Source organism: Tachyglossus aculeatus, chromosome X1, assembly GCF_015852505.1.
Source record: "Tachyglossus aculeatus isolate mTacAcu1 chromosome X1, mTacAcu1.pri, whole genome shotgun sequence".
Lineage (NCBI taxonomy): Eukaryota > Metazoa > Chordata > Mammalia > Monotremata > Tachyglossidae > Tachyglossus > Tachyglossus aculeatus.
In genome coordinates this window covers 45,666,634-45,688,721 of record NC_052101.1, presented here as the reverse complement: position 1 = coordinate 45,688,721, position 22,088 = coordinate 45,666,634, and the positions used below count along the sequence as shown (strand labels likewise).

General features: G+C 47.6%; 1 protein-coding gene across 1 annotated transcript in view; it reads left to right on the top strand.

Annotated features, from left to right (window-relative positions):
• Positions 1–22,088, top strand: part of LOC119950111 (solute carrier family 22 member 4-like) — a 77,990-nt gene that overhangs the window by 21,219 nt on the left and 34,683 nt on the right. The window contains exons 2-3 of the mRNA XM_038772108.1: positions 17,294–17,397; positions 20,116–20,270. Coding sequence (XP_038628036.1) covers positions 17,294–17,397; positions 20,116–20,270 — 259 coding nt within the window. The remainder of the gene's footprint in view (positions 1–17,293; positions 17,398–20,115; positions 20,271–22,088) is intronic.

Here is a 22,088-nt window from a genome sequence, read left to right as displayed (position 1 = left end):
TAAGGTTGATCCAGATGTTTAGGGAGAGGAAGGTGGGAGGGAGAGTGAAAGCCAGAGGCTGCGGGGAAAGAGATGAAAATGAGGCCCAGAGAGTAAGTTGGCAAGAGAGGAGTGAAGCATGTGAGCTAGGAGGGTGTAGTGGGCAAGGCGTGAGGATAAAGTGAGCTGAATGAGTGCCTTAAAGCCTTTGGTCTAGAGTTCCTGCCCAGTGAGGAGGTGGTATTTTAAGGAAATGATCTGGGCTGCAGAAGGAAGTGTGATCTGGAGAGTGGAGAGAATCCTATCGATGTGGAGAGAAGGGGGTCACCAGTGACCTTGTAGAGAGCGGGCTCAGTGGGGTGAAAGGGGTGAAAGCCAGATTATAGAGGTTTCAAGGAGTTTATGGGTGGAGAGGAAGAGAAGGCAGCGGGGGCCAACAGCACACCGTCCCATTTCCAACTAGGCCATTTAGTCCCTTCCAGACTGTGATATCCTTATGGGCAGGGAAACTATCTGCCAGCTCTGTAAATACTGTCCTCTCCCAAGCAGTGCTCTGCACACAATAAGCACTCAATAAATATGACTGATTAATTGCTTCCGACCTCTTCCTGGTTCTCCCTCTCCCTGCCTCTTTGTGGTTCACACCCTCCCCACAAGGGCCTCTTTAGCCTACTACAGTGTCTTACAGTATGGCCCCAAGAGATGGTAAGTGGAGGCTCAGTAGCCTCCAAGTCCATTTCCAGCACTGACATCCTACAGGATTCTAGAGGTTGTTGTGGGCAGAGAACATGTCTACCAACTCTGTTATGTCATGCTCTCCCAAGCGCTTAGTATGATACTCTGCCCATAGAAAGCGCTTAATAAATATGATTGAGTCCAAACACCTATTAATGGAGCCATGATGGAACCAGCCCTGTGCTCATGGGTTCTACTTCCAGCTCTGCCATTTGTCTGCTGTGTGACCTTGGACAAGTCACTAAAATTCTCTGGGCCTCAGTTATCTCATCTGTAAAATGGGGATTGAGACTCTGAGCCCCCATATGGAACAGGGACTGCCTCCAGTCTGATTAACTAGTAAGTGTTCAGTAAATACTATGGATGATGATAATACATGTTTACTAAATGCCATGGTTGTTAAAAGTGCTGAGTGCCTCCCAGAACCAAAGAGTATTGCAAGGTTTTAGCTCCTTCAGTTGTTCTACTTGGATTGAGGCCTTCAGATGTTCATGGGGAAGACAAAGTGAGGGAGGAAAAATTCCAAAGGTTAATCACTTCGTGTCTAACCCTAGAGTTGCCTCTTCGTAAACAGCTTCATTTGTGTGCGATGTAATCTTTTAACATGTTTCTGGATAAATGGTCCCAGCTCCCCACTGAAACAGGTGAACTTTGAGTTTTCAAGTAGGATGTTGCAAAAAAAACAAAAAACGTTGAGCTACGTGAAGTGACAAAAAAAAAATGTCCTCGGGAGTGAGCAGCATCAGAGTGTCAGTTTCTTGCCTCCAGCAGGTTCTTGTTCAGCCGGTATCCCCAAGGGGGCTTGGGGAAGGAGTGAGTGCATCAGTGCTGCAGTGTGTCCATAAACTTCCCCCTTCCCCACCTCGGCCCTTCTCTCCCCCTAGCTTTCACCTCACAGAGTGGGGTGCTAATAGACCCCCAAAAGGGAGGGTCTCCCAAGATGCGAAGCAGCATGGCCTAGGGGAAAGAGCCCAGGCCTGGAAATCAGAGGACTTGAGGTCTCATCCTAGCTCTGCCAGTTGCTTGCTGTGTGACGTAAGGCAAGTCACTTCACTTCTCTGTGCCTCAGTTTCCTCAACTGTAAAATGGGGATTAAATGCCTATTCTCCCTCCTACTTAGGCTGTGAGCTCCTTGCGGGACAGGGACTGTATCTGACCTAATTAACTCATACCTACCCCAATGCTTACAACAGTGTTTGATACATCAAAAAAAAAGAAAGAAGAGGGGCAAGGGCATGTGGGGGTGCAGAGCATGTGTCTGGGAGGGGCAGTTCCCCTCTCAACTTAGGGTACTTCATTTCAGGCCACTCTTCCCCCCACTCCCCATGCGCACACACCCCTCAAACCCCTAATTCTCCAAGAACAGTGACAAAGCTCTGATCTTTGGGCAAATTGTGGTGAGACTGAGAGACCTCATGACATTCCTAATGTCAGAAAAAATAAATCATTGAGGCAGTATGAAATGCTCACACAGGGAACTAGGGAAGGTGAAAAATCCAAGCTGATGATAAGGTCAGTTTGTGTGAGATTGTGTGTGTGTGTGTGTGTTTGTGTGTTTGTGTGTGATTCTTTCTCAGTCTCTTTTGCAGGCTCCTCCTCCCCCTCCCATCCTCTTACTGTGGGGGTTCCCCAAGGTTCAGTGCTTGGTCCCCTTCTGTTCTCAATCTACACTCACTCCCTTGGTGACCTCATTCGCTCCCACGGCTTCAACTATCATCTCTACGCTGATGACACCCAGATCTACATCTCTGCCCCTGCTCTCTCCCCCTCCCTCCAGGCTCGCATCTCCTCCTGCCTTCAGGACATCTCCATCTGGATGTCCGCCCGCCACCTAAAGCTCAACATGTCGAAGACTGAGCTCCTTGTCTTCCCTCCCAAACCTTGTCCTCTCCCTGACTTTCCCATCTCTGTTGACGGCACTACCATCCTTCCCGTCTCACAAGCCCGCAACCTTGGTGTCATCCTCGACTCCGCTCTCTCATTCACCCCTCACATCCAAGCCGTCACCAAAACCTGCCGGTCTCAGCTCCGCAACATTGCCAAGATCCGCCCTTTCCTCTCCATCCAAACTGCTACCCTGCTAATTCAAGCTCTCATCCTATCCCGTCTGGACTACTGCACTAGCCTTCTCTCTGATCTCCCATCCTCGTGTCTCTCTCCACTTCAATTCATACTTCATGCTGCTGCCCGGATTATCTTTGTCCAGAAACGCTCTGGACATATTACTCCCCTCCTCAAAAACCTCCAATGGCTACCGATCAATCTGCGCATCAGGCAGAAACTCCTCACCCTGGGCTTCAAGGCTCTCCATCACCTCGCCCCCTCCTACCTCACCTCCCTTCTCTCCTTCTACTGCCCAGCCCGCACCCTCCGCTCCTCCACCACTAATCTCCTCACTGTACCTCGCTCTCGCCTGTCCCGCCATCGACCCCCGGCCCACGTCATCCCCCGGGCCTGGAATGCCCTCCCTCTGCCCATCCGCCAAGCTAGCTCTCTTCCTCCCTTCAAGGCCCTGCTGAGAGCTCACCTCCTCCAGGAGGCCTTCCCAGACTGAGCCCCTTCTTTCCTCTCCCCCTCGTCCCCCTCTCCATCCCCTCGTCTTACCTCCTTCCCTTCCCCACAGCACCTGTATATATGTATATATGGTTGTACATATTTATTACTCTATTTATTTATTTATTTATTTATTTATTTTACTTGTACATTTCTATCCTACTTATTTTATTTTGTTGGTATGTTTGGTTCAGTTCTCTGTCTCCCCCTTTTAGACTGTGAGCCCACTGTTGGGTAGGGACTGTCTCTATGTGATGCCAATTTGTACTTCCCAAGCGCTTAGTACAGTGCTCTGCACATAGTAAGCGCTCAATAAATACGATTGATTGATTGATTGATTAGCAAATAGGGGAGGCCAGTAGCAGTGAGATAAGGTAGTCAAGCGAACAGGTGAGCCACAGAGGTGTATTAGCCAGTGTTAATTGGGCCTTGGTTAGGAAGCTGTATGAAGATGGAAACATATGCAGTTTCCATTCCATACTTCACTCTGCTGCCCAGATCATTTTTCTACAGAAATGCTAAATCCACGTTTCCCCACTCCTCAAGAACCTCCAGTGGTTGCCCATCCACTTCGGCATCAAACAGAAACTCCTTACCATCCACTTTAAATAATGAATAAGTACTAAATAACAAGTTATTTATTTATATTTACTATCTGTCTCTCCCTCTAAACTATTAGCTCCTTGTGGGCAGGTACTGTGTCTGCTGATTCTGTTGTATTGTCTTCTCCCAAGTGCTTAGTACAGTACTCTGCATATAGTAACCGCTCAATAAATATGATTGATTTATTGATTTAAAACACTCAATCATCTTGCCTCCTCTTACCTCACCTAGCTGATCTCCTATTACAACCCAGCCTGCACACTTCACTCCTTTAATGCCAACCTACTCACTGGACCCTGATCCCGCCTATCTCACTACCAACCTCTCACTCTTGTAATTGGCCTGTGGCCTGGAATGCCCTGGAATGCCCTCCCTCTTCTTATCCAATAGTAATTGCTCTCTCCACTTTCAATGCCTTATTGAAGCCACATCTCCTCCAAGAGGCCTTCCCTGACTAAGCCTTCCTTTCCTCTTTTCCCACTCCCTTCTGCATCCCTTTGATTTGTTTCCTTTATTCACTCCTCCCTCAGAACCACAGCACTTACATACATATCCATAATTTATTTATATTAATGTCTGTCTTCCCCTCTTAGATTGTGAGCTCTTTGTGGGCAGGGAATGTGTCTACCAACTCCGTTATATTGTGCTCTCCCAAGTGCTTAGTACAGTTCTCTGCACACAGTAAGCAGTCAGTAAATATGATTGACTGATTGATTGATTATGGGTAAAGAGTAAGGTGGGTACATCTTATTCGCTCACAGAGGGCCCAAGTTGTGATTGACTGGGAAGGTTGGGACAATGGGATGTGTACTGAGGTTGTGTTCTTCCCACCCAAAGTACCAGGCTGCCACATCCAGAGAAGCAGCATGGTCTAGTGGGTAGAGCATGGACCTGAGAGTCCGATGGACCTTTGTTCTAATCCTGGTTCTGCCACTTTTCTGCTGTGCGACCTTGGGCAAGTCACTTCACTTTTCTTTGCTTCAATTCCCTCATCTGTAAAATGGGGATTGACCCTGAGAGCCCCATGTGGGACAGGAATTGAGTCCAACCTGATTAACTTGTATCTACCCCAGTGCTTAGTACAGCACCTGCCACATAGTAAGCCATACCATTAAGGAAAGCAGATATCATTAAAAAGAAGGAAAAAGATCTTGCAGTCTAGAGGGGCTTTCATAACTTTTCTAATAGTGTCCTTCCCCCCCATGCTGTTTTTCTGTGCAGTGGCCTCTCTCTGATAGTGATGGACAGGTTCCCAAGAGTTGTTACTAGCCAAATCAGCATTTTCGTGCTGTTGTTTCAATGGGGAATTCAGGGAGTACATTCCAACCCCATCCATGTTACAAACAGGGTCATGAGATGATGCCATTTAACCTTTCACAAGCTGCCACACTGTCTTCATTTTCACAAACAATTCCAACAACTTCCCAGGCTCTTAATTATTTTTCTCCATAGATGGAGTAAAAGCAGCATTGCCTAGTGGATAGAGCATGGGCCTGGAAGTCAGAGGACCTTATTATTATTAATTGTATTTATCAAGCACTTACTGTGTGCAGAGCACTATACTAAGAGCTTGAGAGAGTACAGTACAAAATAGATCATTCCCTGCCCATGATGAGCTTACAGTCTAGAGGGGGACCTGGGTTCTGATCCCTACTCCACCACCTGTCTGCTGTGTGTCCTTGGGTAAGTTGCTTCACTTCTCTGGGCCTCAGGTACCACATCTGTAAAATGGGGATTGAGACTGTGAGCCCCACAGGGGCAGGGACTGTGTCCAACTCGATTTGCTTGTATCCACCCCAACACTTAGTACAGTGCTTGGCACACAAAAAGCGCTTAATAAATGCCATCATTATTCATAATTAAAATTGTGAGCCCCATATGGTACATGGACTGTTCCAACCTGACATGTGGTGGAGCCGGGATTAGAACCCATATCCTCTGACTCCCAGCCTTGCGCTCTTTCCAATGGCCTCGTTGCTTGCCTGAAATAATTGTACTTCTTGAAATAATTATATTTAAGATGCTTGTTGAGTACCACCTGGGTGCTGTACACTGAGTGTACTAAGTGTTTAGAGCTTACATTCTGGGAGGGGAGACAGATGTAAAAATATTTGGAAATAGGAAAATTGGATTAAATAACTCAGGGTAGAATGGATTATCCTTATACATGTATATGCGTATATATATATATATATATATATATATGCTTAGGAGGGGCTTAAATGCATAAATGCTAGAGGTGGCTATTGAGTTAAGTGTGTTGGGAGGGTAATAATAATGATAATAATTGTGGTATTTGCTATGTACTCACTCTGTGGCAAGCAATGTGCTAAGCGCTGATGTGACTTCTTCAATACAATCAGGTCATTCACAGTTCCTGTCCTGCATTGGGCTCATAATCTAAAGGGGAGCAAAAAGAGGTATTGAATACCCATTTTACAGATGAGGAAACTGGTTCACAGGGAAGTTGTAACCTATCCAAGGTCACACATCAGGCAAGTGGCAGAGTTGTTTTTTGTTGTTGTTGTTTTAGAGGGCCCCTGGAGGAATCAATCAAAGAATGGTATTTACGGATTGCTTAACTGTGTGCAGAGAACTGTACTAAGCACTTGGGACAGTACAATATAACAGAGTGTAGATACGTTCCCTGCCACAGTGATCTTAGGTCTGGAGGGATGACCAGATGGAAAGAATGCCTAATCCTTGAGAGTAACAGGTTCCAGTGTTTATCAGGGCCCCAGTCAATATAATTTATTGACTATCCCTCCTATAAGGTTCTTACAATCTTGCAGGGAAGAAAGACATAAAATAGCTTTCAAATAAGAGGAATAAGGAGTCAAATACTGGAGTATGTGTGCAGAGTGCTGTACTAGCACTAGTCAGAGTACAGTATAACAGAGTTCATTCATTCATACATTCGATTGTAGTTATTGAACGCTTACTGTGTGAAAACAATGTACTAAGTGCTTGGGAGAGAATGGTGTAAGAATAAACAGACATATCCCCTGCCCACAACAAGCTCACAGTCTAGAGGGGGAGACAGACACTAATATAAATAAATAAATAAATTACAGATATGGTAGACATGTTTCCTTAGAAAGATGTTCTGAGCAGCAGGGTGAAGTTCAGACTAATGAGGGGAGAGGCTGGAGAAAAGGAGACCAGTGAGAAGGCTGATACTGGAGTCAAGTTGGGATACGGCGAGTACTTGTACAAGAATTTGACCATTTGGATGGAGAGGAGATGGTGGATCTGGGAAATGTCATGGAGGGAAATCAGACTGGATTTAACAAGTGGACTGGATGCAAGAGTTGAAAGAGAGGGAGGGATCAAGGATAATGATAATAATACTCGTGGTATTTGTTAAGCACTTACTATGTGCCAAGCATTGTTATAAGCACTGAGGTAGATAAGCAAATCGGGTTGGACACTCATGGGGTTCACAGTATTAATCCCCATTTTGCAGATTAGGTAACTGAGGCACAGAGAAATTAAGTGACTTGCCCAAGGTCACACAACAGACAAGTGGTGGAGCCAGGATTAGAATCCAGGTCCTTCTGACTCCCAGACCTGTGCTCTGTCCACTAGGCCATGTCAAGTTTGTGGGCTGTGGAAGCAGGGAGGATAGAGGTGTTATCAACTGTGATGGGAAAGTGAGCTGAAGGAGCAGAAGACTGTAAGCCCACTGTGGGCAGGAAATTGACTGTTTACAGCTGCTGTATTGTGCTCTTCCAAGCGCGTAGTTCAGTGCTCTGCACACAGAGAACCCTCAATAAATATGATTGAATGAATGAATTTAGAGGGAGACCCCAGACGTCCACACAGGCCAAAGGGGACCTCAGCTCAGCCCTCTACCTGCTCCCCTCTGTTGGAGCCACCCTGCAGCCGGGAGAAAGTTCACCCAGAAGTAGGGCAGAGCCTGGGAGAGGAGCCAGGATCCAACTCCCCAGCACCGCCCAGGGTGATAATTAAGCTCTGCCTAAGCCTTTTATAATCTGCTTCATTCAAGTTATTGTCCTTAACCAGCTGGCTTTCCTCCTCTCCTTCCGTAGGACACTGAATGCCAACACAGTCATTTAGTGTGGGAATTACCCCAAGAGGTGAATCCACCCTGATGGATCCTTTTTTTTAGTAATAATAATAATAATAATAATGGTATTTGTTAAGCACTTACTATGTGCCAGGCACTGTACTAAGCACTGGGGTGGATACAAGTAAATTAGGTTGGACACAGTCCCTGCCCCATGTGGGCCTCACAGTCTCGATCCCCATTTTCCAGATGAGGTAACAGAGGCCCAGAGAAGTGATGTGCCTTGCCCAGGGTCACAGAACAGACAATTGGCAGAGCCGGGATAACAGTTTATAATGTTCCCGGCACCATAATAGAGTAGATAAAAGCCAATCAGGTTGGACACAGTCTTAATCCCCACTTACCAGCTGAGGTAACTGAGGCACAGAGGAAGGAAAGCAACTCGCCCAAAAATTACACAGTAGACAAGTAGGGGAGCTGGGATTTATTCATTCAGTCATATTTATGGAGCACTTACTGCATGCAGAGCACTGTGCTATGTGTTAGAACTCAGGTCCTTCTGACTCCCAGGCCCATGCTGTATCCACTAGACCACACTGCTTCTCATCCCCCCTGAGTTTGGTGTTTGCTAGGTGAGCGACTGTAGGATCGAGGGGGGCTGTCACCACCCCCTTTTCCCCTCCTCCCCCTCTACCTCTTGATACTTGTCTTCATCACTGTCCTCTGCCTTCTGTGTCCAGAAACTTTCCCTGCCACCTGAAAACTGTTTGACACTCTTGTGGTACTCAGACTGGTTTTCCAGCAGCTTGCCTGGGGCACCAGGTAATAATGATAATAATAATGATGGAATTTATTAAGTGCTTACTATATGCAAAGCACTGTTCTAATTGCTGGGGAGGTTACAAGGTGATTAGGTTGTTCCACGGGGGGCTCCCAGTCTTAATCCCCATTTTACAGATGAGCTAACTGAGGCACAGAGAAGTTAAGTGACTTACCCAAAGTCACACAGCTGATAATTGGCGGAGCCGGGATTTGAACCCATGACCTCTGACTCCACAGCCTGTGCTCTTTCCACTGAGCCACACTGCTTCTCCACAGAGCCACTGGATGCCCCTTGGCTGCTCTCCTCCACAGTTGTGGCCCTCAACTGCTCTGGAGAATTGGTTCTGCCTTCTTCTACAGGTTTGGAGGCTTGTCATCAATTCCAATGTGGTCTGGCTGCATCCTTCCTGCTCAAGAGACCCTCAGTTGCTAAGCAACAGGGCATCCCTTACAGGCTCCGGGGTTGGAGGGATGTGTTCCAGGAGCACTGGGAAGCAACTTAGCCTAGCAGAGAAAACACGGGCCTGGGAGTCAGAGGACCTGGGTTCTAATCCTGGCTCTGCCGTTTGCCTGCTGTATTACCTTGGGCAATTCTCTGTGCCTCGGTTTCTTCAACAATAAAATAGGGATTCATTATGGGACACGTATCCATCCCAATGCTTAGAACAGTGCTTGACATGTAGTAAGCACTTAAATACCACAAAAAAAATCCAAGCTGAAAAAAAAAGCCCACTCTAGTTCCAATGTCCATCTGCTGTCCCTGTTCCTCCTTAGGGTGCAGGTCCTAACCGGGCAGTGTCGGTCTGCCAGAAACCTCAGGGGACACCCAGTCGGGGCCATGGATTGAATCTTGGGAAACAAGGAAAGAGCAAATCCACAGGCTTGGACGCACTGGGAGAGGGCAGTCCGTCCAAACGCCGTGGAGAACAGTAAAGATCGAATTCCATAGTGGATGAGCCAGGGGTAGTGGTATGGGCAGAGAGGGAGAAAGAGCTTCTTGGAACATTAGCAGGTGGAAGCAGAAAGGAAGGAGGGCCCTGGCCTGACTTAATCACGCCTCTCCAGGCCTGGTGAGGCTGGGTGGCTCCACGTCAAGAGCTGGGATGCTTTCCTCAGTGCCAGCCTCCACGGCTCTGAGTGGCAAGGCCAGGAATGGGACTGGCCTGATGGCATCCCCCACTCAGTATTTGCCCCGTGCGCAACCACGGGGTTGGTTGGGGGGATGCCACCCCCCCTTCTCCTCTTCCCCTCCCACCTCCTCTTACTCATCATTGTCACTGTCGTCCTCTAGGGCCATGGCTCTCCTGCCATCCCCCAGTTTGTGCCCCTTGGACTGGTGCCCATGGCTGTCTCACCCCAGAGGCTGACCCCGGGGCTGTTGGGAAAAACTCGGCCTTTGTCCATCTGCCCGTGGGCATACTGGTTCAGAGGAAATCCAGCCAGGCCCCTGAGAGTCAGATTTCCTTTCCTGCAGTGTTTGCATTTCATACCAGTCTCCCCTTTCCCAGTGAACATTTCTCACACCTACTTTTCGGCCATAACCAGTCACTCTGGACTCCTTTCTGGTATTTCTCAATAGGGCAATGACCGCACCTCCCCAGGCCATTTCAGCCTTCGAGGGCTCCAGGAGGGTGGTGTATTCATCTTTGGCATAAGCAAGCATGTTTCTGTCTGCATGGGCACCGTGAGTGATGGTCTTTGGCACAGGCAAGCATATGCATCATGTGTCTTTTTGCTTCGACTCATGGGATTGTCTTTGGCATGTGCGTGCATGCTTGTTCCTCATTCATGTGCTTGTCTTTGGCATATGCATGAGTTTGTGTCTCCATGAGTTCCTGTGTGTTTGACTTGGATGTATTTGTATGTGTACCCTGGTGCATGCGTGTGATCCTTGAAGGGAGAAAAGGAAAGTGAGGGAGAGGTAGCGAGGGTGAGTGGCAAGCTGAGGCTAGCCTCTGGTCTTTCTCTAGCCCACATCCTTGTCACTTCTCCCTGCCTCTCAGGTGCCTTCGATTCTATCGACCACCCGCTTCTACTGGAAACATTATCCAACCTCGGCTTCACTGACACTCTCCTCTCCTGCTTCTCCTCCTATCTCTCTGACTACTCCTTCTCAGTCTCTCTTGTTGGCTCCTCCTCTGTCTCCCACCCTCTAGCAGTAGGGGTCCCTCAAGGTTCAGTTCTAGGTCCCTTCTATTTTCCATCTACACCCACTCCCCTGGAGAATTCATTCACTCCTATGGCTTCAACTACCACCTCTGTGTGGATGATGTCCAAATCTACATCTCCAGCCCTGATCTCTCTCCCTCTCTGCAGTCCCACATCTCCTCCTGCCTTCAAGGCATCACTATTCAGATGTTATCCCGACACATCAACTTAACATACTAAAACAGAACTCCTTATCTTCACACCCAGACTCAGCCTTCCCTATGACTTTCCCATCACTGCACATGGCATCATCATCCTTTCTGTCTCACAGGCCCGTAACTTTGGTGTTATCTGTGAGTTCTCGCTCTCATTCAAACCATAACCCATAAAGTTCCATAGATCGCTGTGAGGGTGTTAAGTGCTGAGGTGGTCGTTGGGAAGATACAACCTTGGGAGAAGAAAAAGAACCAGGTAAGTGTAGGTCATTGAAATCCACAGGCCCCAGACTCGGACTGTGTCCTCCACCTATCCAAACACTCTTTGTGAAGACCCAGTGGGAGGATAATGGATGGGTTTGGCCATCATTTGCTGTGGGAAAATATTTCCTGCAACAAACTGTCCTTCTGTCTTTTTAGCACCTAGCCGCTCAGCTCCTCTCAAATCTGCCTTGTTTTTCAACATCCCCCAAGAAGTTCCCTGGTGTTACCTTAGGACATTGCTGCTGAAAGGGAAACTTGTGTTTAGTTTGAGTTCAAAAATATTTCTAGTTGGATTTGTGTTGACCAAAAGTTTTCCTTTGCTCTGTTTTGGTTTACTTCCTCCAGGTGGGAAGATGGGGGGAAGGGGAGGGGGCAGGCAACAATCGGGAAGGGTCTTGGAAAGGAAACCTCAGAGGAGAGTGAATGGGCTTTGAGTACCCATTGAAGTTGGATAGGAGGAGCCTAAGCTACAGGTCTAAATATGTTCAAATCCAAGGAAACCTTTTATGTCAAAAAGATTAGGAAGCGTTCATTTAAATTGCAACAACTACATAACAATAATAATGATAGTAATTTTGGTGTTCGTTAAGCATATACTTGTGTGCCAAGTACCCTCTCAGGGTCGCACCTGGACAGTTTCCAGTAATCTACCAGTCTTGGCTACGGCAGGGAGAATCAAGCAGAGGCCTACCCATTCCATTCCTAGCTTGGGCAGTGGCTAACAAGTGGAAGACAATCTGCTACAAGTCAAAATACACCCATGCTGGGCAGCAGCGGCATGGGAGAAAATCGAGGGCGGAGACTCGAGTTTACCATGTGGAAGGCATCAATGGTAAACCACTTCCTTGTTTTTACCAAGAAAACTGTATGCATCCACTACCAGAATGATTGCAGATGGAGAGCGGGGCGTCCTGGGAGAGAGGTGTCCGTGGTGTTCCCTATATGTCGGAAATGACTCGATGGCCCAAGACAAGACAATGCATCAAGTACTGTATTGGGTGCTGGGCTAGATACAAGGTAATCAGGTTAGGGAATGTGTCTATTATATTGTTGTGTTGTAGTCTCCCAAGTGCTTAGTACAGTGCCCTACATATAGTAAGTGCTCAATAAATACAATTGCTGGATATCCTTGTCAGATTTCCAACATGTCTCCCTGTTCCCTCTAGACTGTAAGTTCCTTATGGGTACTCTCCCAAGCACTTAGTAAAGTGCTCTGCACATAGTAAGCACTCAATAAATGCCATTGATAAGGCTCCTCAGTCAATCAATCAATAATATCCTCTAGACTGTAAGCTCGCTGTGGGCAGGGAACAGGTGGTGTTTTTTTTTTTAACAGTGTTTATTAACTGCTTACTATGTGCCAGACACTGAACAAGGTGCTGGGGTAGATACAAGCTAATCAGGATGGACAAAGTCCATGTCCCATATGGGGCTCACTGTCTTAATCCCCATTTTACAGATGAGATAACAGGCACAGGGAAGTTAAGTGATTTGCCCAAGGTCACACAGCAGACAACTGGTGGACAATGTGTCTACAAACTCTTGTATTTTTCTCTCCCAAGTGCTTAGTACAGTGCCAACTTGTACTTCCCAAGTGCTTAGTACAGTGCTCTGCACACAGTAAGCGCTCAATAAATACATTGAATGCATGACTGAAATGCTCTGCACACAGTAAGTGCTCAATAAATATCATTGGTTGATCTACTGAGCCCCTTACTGATCCCAGTACTAAGTGCTAGCAGAGTCCAGGAGAGTAAGTGATGATCCCTGCTCTCAAGGAGTTTACAGTCAGTCAGTTGATCAATCAATGGTATTTACTGAGTGATTACTGTGTGCAGAACACTGTATGAAGCACATGGGAGAGTACAATGTAACGCTGTATAATAATAACTATTATTATTATGGCATTTGTTAAGTGCTTACAGTGTGCCAGGCACTGTACTAAGCTCTAGGGTGAATGAGAGTTGGTAGACACATTCCCTGACCACAACGAGCTTACAGTCTAGAGTTTACAATCTAAAGGGAGATTGACGCAGTGATTTTCAGAGAGGAGGAAGAGGTGAAGGTGGCTATGTAAAGGGATTAAGTAGGAGGGAATGTATATTTATAGGAACGTTAGTGCACTTACTACATGTCAAACACTATCCTGAGTGCTAGGGTTAATTAAGTCAGGTTAATTAAATCAGACACAGTCCCTGTCCCAGATTGGGCTCACAGTCTAAGTAGGAGGGAGAACAGGTATTAAGTCCCTGTTTTACAGTTGAGGAATCTGAAGCACAGAAAAGTTATGTGACTTGCCCAAGGTCACACAGCAGTCAAGCAGCAGAGCGGCAGAACCCAGGTCATCTGACTCCCAGGTGTCTGCAAATTTGTAGGTATCTGTCTGCAAATGCCTAAATAATAATAATAATCATAATAATGGTATTTTTTAAGCACTTACTATGTGCCAAACTATGTGCCAAGCACTGGGTAAATCCCTTCATGCGCTGTGCCTAACTACTTCGCTTTTCCATTGTTAGCTTGGAATTTTGATTTCGTAATGTATTATTGTGTGTTTTTCACTGTTAGTGTTCACTGTGTACCCCCGCTTAAATTCTTAACTCTTCACATTTTTTTTTTATTTGGTTTTCATGTGACGAATTAAAGGAGCATAGCAGTAGTTGGGGGAAGGAAGATCGCTCAATCAATCGTATTTATTGAGTGCTTACTGTGTGCAGAGCACTGTACTAAGCGCTTGGGAAGTACAAGTCGGCAACACATAGAGACAGTCCCTACCCAACAGCGGGCTCACAGTCTAGAAGGGGGAGACAGAGAACAAAACCAAACATACTAACAAGATAAAATAAATAGAATAGATATGTACAAGTAAGATAAATAGAGTAATAAATATGTTCAAATCCAAGGAAACCTTTTATGTCAAAAAGCTTAGGAAGCATAAATTTAAACTACAACAACTACATAATAATAATAGTAATTGTGGTATTTGTTAAGCCACAATTGTGACTTAATTGTGGTATGTGCCAAGCACAGTACTGGGCGCTGGGTTAGATGCAAGATAATCAGGTTAGGAAATGTGTGGGCAACCTCTGTGGCTCCTTGACCTCAAGAAGCAGCATGGCCTAAGGGATAGAGCAGGGGTCTGAGCACTAGAAGGACCGGGGTTCTAATCCCTGCCCCTTCACTTGTCTGCTGTGTAACCTCGGACAAATCACTTCACTTCTCTGTGCCTCAGTGACCTCATCTTTAGAATGGGGATTAAGATTGTGACCCCCATGTGGGAAATGGCCTGTGTCCAACCTGATTAGCTTGTATCTATCCTCGTGCTTAGTACAGTGCTTGGCACATAGTAAGCCCCTAACAAATACCATTAAAAAAAATTCACTCTTTCTCCTCTAGCACTTTTTCATGTCCCTGCTCTACCAACTACCAACTCTGTTGTTTTGTACTCTCCCAGGCACTTAGTACAGTGCACTGTTATAGTAAGTGCTCAATAAATACCATTGATTAATTGTCATCTCTTCTTTCTGAGGTTAAAAAATGTTTCTGCTCTCTTGGGAAGCATGAAGGTGGTGTGGGCTGGGGAGAGAGGGAGGGGAAAAAAAGAGAGATGCAGGTGCCCAATGAAATCCAAGGTAGTTTCAAAGGCCAAATTGAAGAGGAACGAAGTTTAGTTCTGAGAAAAACACCCTTGAGCTACACTTCAGGATTGTTCAGTGGCTTCCGTCCCCTACATTCCACCAAAACTGCCCTCTCAAAGGTCACCAATGACTTCCTGCTTGCCAAATCCAACAGCTCCTACTCTATCCTAATCCTCCTCAACCTCTCAGCTGCCTTTGACAGTGTGGACCACCCCCTTCTCCTCAACCCACTATCCAAGCTTGGCTTTACAGACTCTGTCCTCTCCTGGTTCTCCTCTTATCTCTCTAGCCGTTCATTCTCAGTCTGTTTTGCGGGCTCCTCCTCCCCCTCCCATCCCCTTACTGTAGGGGTTCCTCAAGGGTCAGTTCTTGGTCCCCTTCTGTTGTCTATCTACACTCACTCCCTTGATGAACTCATTCGCTCCCATGGCTTCAACTGTCATCTCTACACTGATGACAACCAAATCTACATCTCTGCCCCTGCTCTCTCTCCTTCCCTTCAGGCTCGTGTCTCCTCCTGCCTTCAAGACATCTCCTGGATGTCTGCCCGCCATCTAAAACTCAATATGTCCAAGACTGAACTCCTTATCTTCCCTCCCAAACCCTGCCCTCTCCCTGACTTTCCCATCACTGTTGACAGCACTACCATCCTTCCCGTCTCACAAGCCCGCAACCTTGGTGTCATCCTCGACTCTGCTCTCTCGTTCACCCCTCACATCCAATCCATCACCAAAACCTGCCGGTCTCGCCTCCGCAACATCGCCAAGATCCGCCCTTTCCTCTCCATCCAAACCACTACCCTGCTGGTTCAGTCTCTCATCCTATCCCGACTGGATTACTGCATCAGCCTCCTCTCTGATCTCCCATCCTCCTGTCTCTTCCCACTTCAATCTATACTTCATGCTGCTGCCTGTATCATCTTTGTGCAGAAATGCTCTGGGCATGTTACTCCCCTCCTCAAAAATCTCCGGTGGCTACCAATCAACCTACGCATCAGGCAAAAACTCCTCACTCTCGGCTACAAGGCTCTCCATCACCTCGCCCCCTCCTACCTCACCTCCATTCTTTCCTTCTACAGCCCAGCCTGTACCCTCCACTCCTCTGCCGCTAACCTCCTCACTATGCCTCGTTCTAGCCTGTCCCGCCATCGACCCCTGGCCCACGTCCTCCCCCTGGCCTGGAATGCCCTCCCTCCGCACATCCGCCAAGCTAGCTCTCTTCCTCCCTTCAAAGGCCTATTGAGAGCTCAGCTCCTCCAGGAGGCCTTCCCAGACTGAGCCCCCTCCTTCCTCTCCCCCTCCTCCCCATCCCCCCTGCCTTACCTGCTTCCCCTCCCACAGCACCTGTATATATGTTTGTACATATTTTTTACTCTATTTTACTTGTAAATATTTACTATTCTATGTATTTTATTTTATTAATATGTTTTGTTTTGTTGTCTGTCTCCCCCTTCTAGACTGTGAGCCTGCTGTTGGGTAGGGACTGTCTCTATATGTTGCCAACTTGTATTTCCCAAACGCTTAATACAGTGCTCTGCACGCAGTAAGTGCTCAATAAATACAACTGAATGAATGAATGAATGGTTTTGCAAGAACAGCTTTAAACACAGGACACCTGCATAGAGATGGTTTTAGAAAGATGAACTTGCCTATCTTAATAGAAGGAGAGATTTTATATGTGCTTCTGTGTGTGTGTGTGTGTGTGTGTGTGTGTGTGTGTGTGTGTGTGTGTGTCTCCCTGGACCCCACCCCTCCCTAAGCCAAACTGTTTATTTGTGCAGCTCGTTCATTCCACCTGAATAACTTTTCAGGGCACGTCCACCTCGAATCTCAACCAGAGTGGGCTGCAAGAAGAGACGGTGGAGGGTTTTGTCACATCACTCCTGCAGAAGTCTGGCATCCTATTTCTAATCTTTGCCATTTTGATCACCCGTTCCTTGGTGTGGTGTTTTGTCTCAACCAATGCATTTTATCTGAAATGCATTCAGTTGCTGAGCAACCCTCTGAGAGTTGGTCAGGGACCATTCTGCTGGCTCAGCGGTAGTAGCAGTATTTATCATTATCATTTTACAGATGAGGGAGCTGAGGCCCAGAAAAGTGAAGTGACTTGCCCACGGTCACACAGCAGGCAAGTGGCAGAGGCGGAATTAGAACCCAGGTCCTTCTGACTCCCAGGCCCACACTGCTTCTAAGCACTGCACTAAGCACTGAGAACGCAAACACAGGCGGGAATTAGACACAGTCCTTTGAAGGGCTCACAGTCTAAAAGCCGCTCCACCCTGATCGCCTTCTTGATTTGTTTGGCAGTGGAATCTGGTGTGTGACAACGACTGGAAGACTCCTCTCACGACATCACTGTTCTTTGTGGGCGTGCTCATCGGATCCTTCATATCGGGACAACTCTCAGACAGGTAAAGACTAAGCTTTAGGCAGGAAACCTCCTCTAGACTGTAAGCTCGTTGTGGGCAGGGAACGTCTACCACCTCTGTTATATTGTTATACTCTCCCAAGCGCTTAGTACAGTGCTCTGCACACAGTAAGCGCTCAATAAATGATTGAATGAACGAATTAACTAAATACCATTGATTGATTGGCACAACCCTGCCTAGAGACAGGGGGATGGACTTGATAACCTTTCAGAGTCTCTTCCATGACTTTTCCTCCTCAGACTGACTTTGCCCAATGGTGGAAATAATAGTAATAGTGGTAGCGGTATTTATTAAGCACTAACTGTGGGCAGAGCAGTGTACTAAGCTCAGAAAAATACTGGTGGAATGTAGACTGTAAGCTCCTTATGGACAGGGATCATATCTACCAACTCTGGTACCAAGCACATAGTACAGTACTCTGCACACAGTAAGCGCTCAGTAAATACCAATGATTGCTTGAATTAGACACAGCTTGAAATCTAACAAGCAAAATGGGGAGAGGAGACTAGCAAGAGATGTGTAAGGAGAGATGAAACCAAACATCCGTTTTTATTTTTGGATTGTGAGACCCCTGAGAGACAGGGACTGTATCTAACTCAATTAATCAAATAGTATTTATTATTTACATATTTATTTCCCCACAAAGGAAGAAATAGTCCCCTGGTATGAACAAGGGCAGTCCTGGGCTGTGGTGCAGGTCCTCACAAGGGGAGGGGGCACGTCCTAGGATTTTGGGATTTTTGTCCATGTGTTGGGGAGGAGGGAACAAGGATAGCAGACACTCAGAGAAGAGAGGTGGTTTGTTAACCAAGGTTGTTTTAGTTCAGCTTGCTTTCCCTGTTTTCATTATTATTTTTGAATAAACAGGCATCTACAAGTCCTTCCCATGACCTTTCCCCTCTTGTCATAAACTTGTTAAACTTGAAGTGGTAAATATTAGCCAGGGTAAGTAGGTGGCAGGGGAGAGCCTCCAAGCCCCGGGCTGGCACTCCTGCCCCAGGTGTAGTGATCAGGTGGTGGCTGCCTTTGGCAGACGGAGCAATCACAGACCCTGAGGCTGTCTGTGCCCGCCAATGTTTATAAACCTGGATTTCTTTCTGTTTCCACTCCCATGCTGGCCACTGCCCTACCTGACTGAGAGAGGAAGGAGCGTGCCAGGCCAGATCAGGCAGCGCCCCATTCATGGCAAGATTGTATTGCAGCCCTTGATTGGCAGTCAGGCCCTTTTTTCAGAAGGACCACAGCCAGCCTGGGGGTTCAGGGACCCAGGCCCTCCATCGGGCTGGGCATAAGAGACTGGAGCCCAGTCAGGGTCACAAGGTCCAAGGAGCTCCAAGAAAAGGGCTGGAGATGGCTCAGGGTCTGAGAGGTGTTTCCAACCCAGCTCTTCAAGCCTCCAGCTGAAGCATATGACCTTCAGCGGGAAGGCAGGGGGACCCTGGTCATGTTCAGGGAAGGTGTCTCTGGGTCAGCCCTGCTCCCCACAGAGACCAACTGGAAGTTTGTCTCTGTGCCCAGGGGTTGCCATGGTCAGGGTCCCATGGTCACCAGGTGAATGTAGGGTGTCTGCTTGCCCACAGTCCCCAGGTGAGTATAAGTTGTCTGACCACAGTCAACAGGGGAGTGTAGGGTGTCTGCATGCCCACAGTTCCTAGGGTTTTTTTTTAATGCTACAAGCACTTACTATGTGCCAGGCACTGTACTAAGTGCTAAGGTGGATACAAGCAAATCGGGTTGGACACAGTCCATGTCCCATGTGGGGCTCACAGTCTCAATCTCCATTTTATGATAAGGTAACTGAGGCACAGAGAAGTTAAGTGACTTGTCCAAGATCAAGTGATGGAGCTAGGATTAGAGCCCATGACCTTCTGATTTCCCAAGTCTGTGCTCTATCCACTACGTCACGCTGCTGGGTGAGTGTAGGACGACTGCCCGTAGTCATCATGTGAATATTGGGTTTCTGCATGCCCACAGTCACGAGGTGAGTGTATCTGCCCACAGTCACCTGGTGAGTGTAGGATGTTTGCATGCCCACAGTCACCAGGTGAATGTAAGATGTCCGTCTTTCCACATCACCAATCAATCAATCACTGGTATTTATTAAGCACTTACTGTGTTCAGAGCCCTGTGCCTGACACATAGTAAGCTCTTAACGAATACCACTAAGTTTTTGGGAGAGTACAATATAACAGAGTCAGTTGACCCGCTCCCTGCCCACAGAGAGCTTCCAATCTAGACAGTCATTGTTCTTTCTCCTCCCAGAGCTGTCTGACACCTGCTGGGGTTGGAGGTCAAGGCGTCAGGAGAGTGTAGGGTGTCTGTCTGTCCATGGTCACCAGGTGAGTGTCCCCCGAGCACATTTGCAGTCACTTGCACTGTGCCACATGTAGTGAACAGAACCTAAATATGTTTTGCGGCTCTAAGGGGAGACCAGGCTGGATGCTCCTGGTCGGAATCAGACCTGAGCCAGATGGACTCTTGACCAATCCCCCAGGCATTCCCAGAAGTGAAGGCTCTGAGATGTTGGAAGAATGGGCTGGAGCTGTTTGATCTCTAACCCTTCCCAAATCAACTCCAAGCGGGCTTTGGACTCAACCTACGGAGTCTTCCTCGCCCCTTTAAAAACCCTCTAAATGTCTGCCCCCGACTTCCAATGGCAATTGTGTGTGATTGGGTTTTGTGCAATGTTACATTGTTTAGGTTCGGCAGGAAGAGCATCCTCTTTGCCACCATGGCCGTGCAGACAGGCTTCAGTTTCCTGCAGATCTTCTCCATCAACTGGGAGATGTTCACCGTGCTGTTTGTCATCGTTGGCATGGGCCAGATCTCCAATTACGTCGTGGCTTTCATTCTAGGTATGAGCCCTCTGTGGCGAGTCAGAGGGGAAGTGAACGGGTTTCCCTTCCATCCGTGGGAGTGGGGGGGAGCGAGTTTCTTCCTCTTTCCCGCCTCATTGGTTTGCCTCAGTGGTTCCAGGTGGCTCGCCCCACAGGTGATACAACAGAGAGATAGTGACTCTCAGAGTGAGACAGGAGGATTTCTCACTAGTTCGGGCTGGTTTTGGACTTGGGGATCTGACCACTCACACTCTGGCCACTCACTCTGGAATCCCAGCTGTCAGGTGACCTGTGGGGTTGGGAAGTGGCCGATGAGAGCCTCAAGAGTTCACTCAGCAACTTCTGCTTCCTGCCAAGCTGGGGTTGCAGGGGGCGAGGCCCTCTCCTCCTCTTGACTGAGCACTGCTCTCCTGACCCCTTGACCTCTGACCCCGGCAAGGGTCAGACAGCTCTGGGAGGAGAAAGAACAGGCTTATCTGGAAAGCTGCCCCTCAGGGTGAAGAGGGCTGGAAGCCCCCAGCCCCTGTGACCAACCGATGGGCGTCCAGACCTAAGACTCGGGTTTCTGCGTCCAGGTGTCCCAGAGGAAATGAAAACTTTTTGAGTTGCTTTTTGAGTCGTTGGGTCTGGCACCGTATGGTTGAAATAGGACAGAGGCCACGAGCCAGGCTTGGTCGGTAGAGTTTCTTTCAAAATCTCCCAGACCATACAGAACTAGCCACCCAAATCTGGTCTCAGCCAGCCGTTTGTTCCTGACTGGGCCATCTGATTCAGGTTCCCTGCCAGGGAGTGAATGTAGGTTATTTCAGAGGTGTCCTCTCTCTGCCTCCCATCTCCTCAGAAGAGTTTCCATTACACTACTAAAGGACAGTCTGTCAATCAGTCAACCAGTGGTATTTATTGAGTGCTTACAATGTGCAGAGTTTTAAGCACTTGCAAGGAGGGTACAGTAGTTGATAGTCTACGGGGGAGACAGATATTAATATTGACAAATAAGTTATAATAAATAATTTGAAGATATGTGCATAAGTGCTGTGGGGTTGAGGGGTGGGACGAATATCAAATGTTTGAAGACAATGAAGGAAGAAAGTTCCTTGTTTCCTGTAAGTAAGGAACAAAGACGTGGTGCCAAGCCAGGTAACTAAGAGAGCCATCTATAACAGCCTCCAGAATCAGTTTACAATCTGGCTAACCTCAGTCCCAACCCACAACAAAGTCCAAACAACAGCCCTCTCACCCTATGGCCAATCCGTCCAATTGGATGATTTTACTGATGCTTCTGCAATTCTCTACGGCTCACCTGAGGTTTTCAGATGTCGGGGTTTTCTCTGCCTTGAACAAAGCTGCTCGCAAAGCTGTTGCAACATTGCTGTTTGTTAAACGCTGATCCTTCAGGCCTGAGGGAAGCACCTTGGGTGACCTATCAAGATAGTTTGGTGGTAGGGTCCAAAGGAGGGGTGGTGCTGAACAACACTGGGGAAAGAGAGCCAGCATGGATTGAGGGGAGTTTGAGTTCCACCCAGGAAAAGAGAGCATTGGAATAGGACAGTTGGTGGTTTGCTCACCCACCTTCTCTGCCTGCGGTTTCTGTATTTGGGGGAGCATAAGACTTGGGAGCCTCAGAAGTGTGAGGTTTGGGAGGTTGGGGAATTTGTGGCTTGGGAGCCTTGAGAGAACCCAGGTTGCCACCAGAGCAGCCAGGGTAGATGGGAGAGGGTTGAGGAACTGAAGTATTGGAAAGAGTTGGCTGAGGGGCAGGGAGGTGATGGGGTACCCAAGGGCAAGGGGGAAAACAGAAAAGGGGTGTTTCAGCCCATTGCCATTCTCTGGCTTAAG